Source organism: Mandrillus leucophaeus, unplaced genomic scaffold, assembly GCF_000951045.1.
Source record: "Mandrillus leucophaeus isolate KB7577 unplaced genomic scaffold, Mleu.le_1.0 Scaffold118, whole genome shotgun sequence".
In the NCBI taxonomy this organism is placed as follows: Eukaryota; Metazoa; Chordata; class Mammalia; order Primates; family Cercopithecidae; genus Mandrillus; species Mandrillus leucophaeus.
Window position 1 is genome coordinate 1,425,022 of NW_012100098.1, and position 5,631 is coordinate 1,430,652.

The 5,631-nt window shown below is 59.4% G+C and overlaps 1 protein-coding gene across 4 annotated transcripts in view; it reads right to left on the reverse strand.

Moving 5' to 3' along the window:
• Positions 1–5,631, reverse strand: part of NR4A1 (nuclear receptor subfamily 4, group A, member 1) — a 30,834-nt gene that overhangs the window by 3,145 nt on the left and 22,058 nt on the right. The window contains exons 1-5 of one of the 4 annotated variants that reach the window (XM_012002354.1): positions 5,405–5,571; positions 4,343–4,492; positions 1,860–2,737; positions 910–1,039; positions 424–575 (exon numbers count right to left, since the gene is read on the reverse strand). In XM_012002354.1, coding sequence (XP_011857744.1) covers positions 424–575; positions 910–1,039; positions 1,860–2,735 — 1,158 coding nt within the window. In that variant the 5' untranslated portion in view covers positions 2,736–2,737; positions 4,343–4,492; positions 5,405–5,571. Of the gene's footprint in view, positions 1–423; positions 576–909; positions 1,040–1,859; positions 2,738–3,342; positions 3,353–4,342; positions 4,493–5,404; positions 5,572–5,631 lie in introns of those variants that run through there. The other 3 variants (XM_012002345.1, XM_012002360.1, XM_012002336.1) reach the window with 3 other exon arrangements.

Consider the following 5,631-nt stretch of genomic DNA (forward strand, 5'->3'; position numbering starts at 1 on the left):
TGCCTCAGCCTCCCGAGTAGCTGGGACTACAGGCGCCGCCACCTCGCCCGGCTAGTTTTTTGTATTTTTTAGTAGAGACGGGGTTTCACCATGTTTGCCAGGATGGTCTCGATCTCCTGACCTCGTGATTCACCCGTCTCGGCCTCCCAAAGTGCTGGGATTACAGGCTTGAGCCACCGCGCCCGGCGGGACACATTTTTCTAATTGGCCACCTGCCTGAGGGGTTGCATTTTCCCATCTGGTCAGCCCAGAGGGGGCTCCTCTCTTTGATCTATCAAACAGGAGGGGGTAGCTTTTCTTTCTTTCTTTTTTAAACTTCCTTTCTCATTCTATCCTTCTGGAGGGGACAGCTCTCCTAACATGCACAAAGGCACTGCATGTGCTCATAGCCCTCCCCGAGGCAGGCACGGGGTGGGACCTCACCTTGGAGTAGTCCAGTTTGGCAGTGCTGGGCCCTGAGTCCAGGTGTGCACGGACCAGGGAAGTGAGGAGATTGGCAGGGGAGGCATCTGGAGGCTGCTTGGGTTTTGAAGGTAGCCGGCCCCGCCGCCCCTTCAGGCTGTCTGTTCGGACAACTGCAAAGGAACGGGTAGGGGTGAGGAAGGAAGGGATCTGAGGAAGGGCCTCTCAGCCCAAGCCGCACACACCACTGCTGAGATGCGCCCCACCGAGTCCCTGGGACCCAAAGCCCCTGAGATCCAAGGTAGCCTACAGGGACCTCCCCCTGCCACCACCCTCACAATCCAGGCAGGTGTAGGATGCCTCCCTCCAAGGCCTGGGGTTCAGAGATGGGGTGGAAATAAGACGTGCCCTCCCCTGGGTCATCCAGGGCAGAAGCCTGGGGACCCTGCTGGTCCCACTCCAATCAAGCCTACCCTTGCCCCGCTGGGCTGCACCCCAGCCACATACCTTCCTTCACCATGCCCACCGCCAGGCACTTCTGGAAGCGGCAGAACTGGCAGCGGTTTCGCCGCCTCTTGTCCACAGGGCAGTCCTTGTTAGCCAGGCAGATGTACTTGGCGTTTTTCTGCACTGTGCGCTGGGTGGGGGGGCAACACGGAACAGGCTGTCAAGAGTGTGGGGTGGGGAGGGGGGAGCCTAGGGGAGAGGACTGTCCAGATCCTGCTGCCATTGCAGACAAAAGCACTCTCTGTTCACAGCTATTTTTCTAACATTTGGGTGGCAAGGGAGGGAGAGCTAGGGGGTTGGTGGGGAGAGAAAAGTCTTGAAGACATTGGGGGAGGTTTCTCCCTCTGAGGAAGACCCCAGGACACAATATCGGGGACCAGGGTCTCTCCGGCAGTCCAGACACCTGTATTTTTTCATGGGCTCTTGTCCGCCTGCCCTCTCCCTAGGGCAGACAGGAGAGGGCCAAAGGGCTGGGGGTGGGGACGGGAAGTTAAGCAGGCACCATCGCTGGGACAAACACACAGCCTGTTCCCAAGTCCACCCCTAGTCCTCAGGAACCAAACCCTCCGCCGGGATCCTTTCATCTCACGCCAGGAACATGAGAGCGTGAGGGCACCCCTTCCCACTAGAACCTTGAGTTGGGGGAGGACAGGCAGAGAAAAACCAGAGGCTGGCCAGGCACCCCTGCAGCCCATATCTGCCCATATCTCACCCCTCCCTCCAGCTCTGTGCAATCCCATGGGCCCCTGAGTGTCCTGTCGAATGAAAGCTTCCAGCCCTGGCATCTATGGGTCTCCAGGAAGGCGGCCCACCTGGCAGGGCTGACCCCATCCTGCAGGACAGAACTTAGCTGGGAGGAGAATCCAGGGGGTGACCACAGGTCCCAATGGGATGAGAGGCCAGCCTCTCTTCATTTCCAACAAAAAGCCCCACCCGGGGCCGCGCAGTACCTTGAAGAAGCCCTTGCAGCCCTCGCAGGTGCGGACACCATAATGCTGGCATGACGCGTTGTCCCCACACACAGCACAGCGGCCTTCAGTTCCACCTGGGGCCCCGCTCCGGGTCTTGGTTGAGGTCACGGGTGCATCCAGTATCCCCGAGCCCTCAAGGTGTGGAGAAGTGGGTGCCAAACCTGGGAAGGCGGTTGGCATGGAATAGCTCTCTCCCTCCCCCAGCTGGTGGGTGGCCTGTGAGGGGAACAACTTCAGGGGGCTCTGGGCCAGGCTGGGGCTGGGACCGGTGGGAGGACTGAAGGAAAAGAAGGCTGGAGGCTGTGGGGGCCCAGACGCTTTGGGCAGCTGCTCTGTCCATGCCCGCAGGCCTTCGTAAGTCTGGCTGGGCGAGAAGTGGCCAAATGAGCCATCCCAGGGAGAGAGCTGGGGCGGCTGGAAGCTGGGCGTGGACGGTGATGGGGCCGAGCAGGGGCTGCCATAGTAGTCAGAGCCACTGGAGGACAGGGCCTCATCCACTGGGCCGCTCAGGGGGCCGGGGTAGCAGCCGTACACCTGGAAGTCCTCGAATTTGAAGGAGGCAGAGGCAGGGGAGGTGGCTGAGGAGGAGGATGTGGAGGAGGCCGAGGAGGAGGCTGAGGAGCATGGCTGGACTGTTCCCGGCAGCTGGTAGAGGAAGGTGTCAAACTCTCCTGTGTAGCCGTCCATGAAGGTGCTGAAGCTGGGCAGGGCAGTGGGGACAGCGGGGGCCGCCTCAGGGCTGGCCAGGTCCATGGTGGGCTTGATGAACTCAGGGGTCAGGGGGTCGCTTGCCAGGTGGTCACGGGGTCCTGGACTCGGTGCTGGTGTCCCATATTGGGCTTGGATACAGGGCATCTCTGGAGAGAGAAGAGACCCCAGGGAGGGAAAGGAGAGTCAGTGAGAGAAGCCTATAGCCTGGTCTCAAAGTATTTGGGCCCCAGAGCAGCAAGGTGGCAGGAATCCCAGCCTAAAGATGGGACAGAGGCATCAGGACCAGAGCACCCAGGAATCCTGACCCCTGGCCTGAGTACCGTCTCGACTTAGATGCCACAAAGCCCCTGGGCAGCGGCCCAGCATGAGTGGGCTCCGTCAGAAGGCCAGCCACACCCTAGTCAGCCTGGGAACCCTAGGGGAGGCATCCAGCCAGCATTTCTCTGCTGGAACAGGGGGAAGCTGTGTTCCTCTAGCCCCCTGACCCTCCCGCCCCCCCGCCCGGGGAAGGCGTGGTGGGGGCTGGGAAAAGGGTGAGTGGGAGAGGCAGCTCAGCAAAGCCTCAGCCCAGCTCCCAGCAGCAGCTCCCTGGGTTGTTTCGCCAACCAGGCACTTCCTGGGAATACTCCCAGGCACATCCCAGCCTCTGCAAAGCCCCTTTTCTCCTCCCCTCGCAGTACCTAGGAAGAAAGACATCGTGGAAATGGAAGAGGAGCTGGGAGTGAAAGCCCAGCTGCCTAAGAAGGGAAGCCACTCTGCACTGCCCAAGATGCTCCCAGAAGCAAAGAAGGCAGCCTAGGCCTCCTCATCGGTAACCTGGCTCCAGACCTTTAAAGGCCATTTGCTGGGGACAGGGGAAGGGGGAGGAAGGAGACCACAGCCCCCTGGACTCCCAGGAGAATGGACAACAGTACCTAAAAAGAATGTTCTGCTGCCCTCAGTTATTTTAATAAGAGAACTGTGAGAGTCCAGCAGAAGACTTAAGGTGGCTATGCAGGAAGGAGAAGCCTGCTGGTGGGTGGGTGCAAGACATTCTGCCCCTCCACTAAATCGGGGTCTGTGCCCTGAAGAATCCAGGGGCTCAGACAAAGGGGGTTACACACCCCCAGTCCCAAGGAGCCTGAAGAGAGCCTGAACAGAGATAGCATCATTCAGGTAGATCCTCACATTCACAGAATGGTCAAAAAATAATGCAGAGGAGGCTCCAGGACAGTCTCCCTCCCAACCTCCATGTCTGGGGTCTGCATAACTCCGGCCTCACCAGTCAAGGAGGGAAGCTGGAGAAGAAATCAAGCAGGAACAGAGAGTACCATAATCAAGGGGTGCAGGGATGGGGGTAAAGCCTGTCACCACCTCCTGGCCAAGAACTCAGGAAGTCCTCTCTGGTTCTAGCCTTTCTTCTAACTCCACGGGCCCTGAACAGGGCACCTCCACCCCTAGCCTGACATTCATATAACCAACCAAGACAACAGAGACCCTCGTAGCTCGGGCCCCATCCACCCAGTGGCACCAGTCCACAGGCATGCAGCACCCTGCAAGAGGTGAGGGTGGTCACATCTGCCTGCACTAGGACAGCCTGGGCAGGGATGGGCTGGGGGTGAAGGAGGAAAGACAGCAGTTGGGCAGAACTGGGCGTTCGTTCCTGCCTTATTCAAATCCTGTTTCTCCACCTGGACGTCCCACATCCGGATCAACCCCCATCAATCCCTCCCCCTTCATGCAGGTTCTTAACAACACAAGATACGACCTACATCTAGCCTCATGGGAAGGGGGAGCAGTCCCACAGGAGGAGGAAGAGGCGGGGTTGAAGGAGGGAGTGGGGAGAATCCGGCTTCAGGCAGGTCCTGGCAACAATGTGGCTTGCACCTGTTCTGCTGAACAAGCCTCAGGCTGCACCCTACCTATAAGATCCAACAGGGACTACTGAGGGAGGGGGCATAGCGATGATCCTCATCTGGAGCTGGAATGGTTGGGAGGTATCCTCTAGGCAGCACTGCCCCAAGACTCCAACACTGGCAACTTCTATCCAGGATCCCCAAGGACAAGGGTTTCCACCTCTCTTTGTCTGTCTGTCTGTCGCTTTCACACACACACACACACACACACACACACACACACACACACACGATCCAAGCCCCAGCGAAATCAATCCTCCCTGTGCTTCCAGAGACCCTGCCCCTGATCCCAAGAAGTCTCCTTTATTCAATACAGACCAAGCAGCTCTCCACAGCTCAGTCACCAAGCCAGTCACTTCCTTCAGTGATCCGGAGGCTTCCTAACGCACCTCAGACAGAAAGTTCAGGGTGGGGAACCCCTGCCAACTCAGCCACAGCTGAAAACAACTGGGGCACTGGGAGGGGGCTGACAGGCTGGGAGGAAGAAGAGCCTTTTGGAAACCCAATCCCAGTTGGAGTCGTATGGATCCCCAGCAGCACCAAAGCTCTGTGTACCTGTTCCCCCACGGTGTTGTGATCCCCATCCACACCCACCCAAGTTCAGAGCACCGTGCGCCCAGTTGGGCACCCTAGGAGACTGAACTAAGGCCAGCCGCCTGCTGGACAAGTCCCTACGCCCGGCGCCAACCCCAACTCCCTGTGGCTTCCACCTTGCAGGTAGTCAACCTCCCCTACCTCCTACTGCGCACCCCGTAGTTTCCAGTTTGACCTGGGTTCTTATCCCGTTGCACTAGAGCTGCACACTACACCCGCCCTCCTGCATGCTGGCCCTACAACATCCTTTCTGCCCGCGTGTACACCCATCTCCCTCATGCACCACCCCTAAAAACAGATGCACATTCCCCGAAGGGAACCTACCCGGCCGGCTCCCGCTGCCCCTGCCCGGACCGGCGCCCCGAGTCGCAGCCTGGTCCCTGGTCCCGTGTGCGCTCCCGAAGTTCTTCTGTGCACTCCCCCAACTTTCGCAGCCTCAGCCACTGGGACTCCCCGGGCGAGCCCGACCCTCCTCTTAAGCTCTCCGTGACGCACGGGGAGGGGCGGGGGCGCCACTGACGCAGGCCGCCCGGCGAGCTTTGGCCATACAA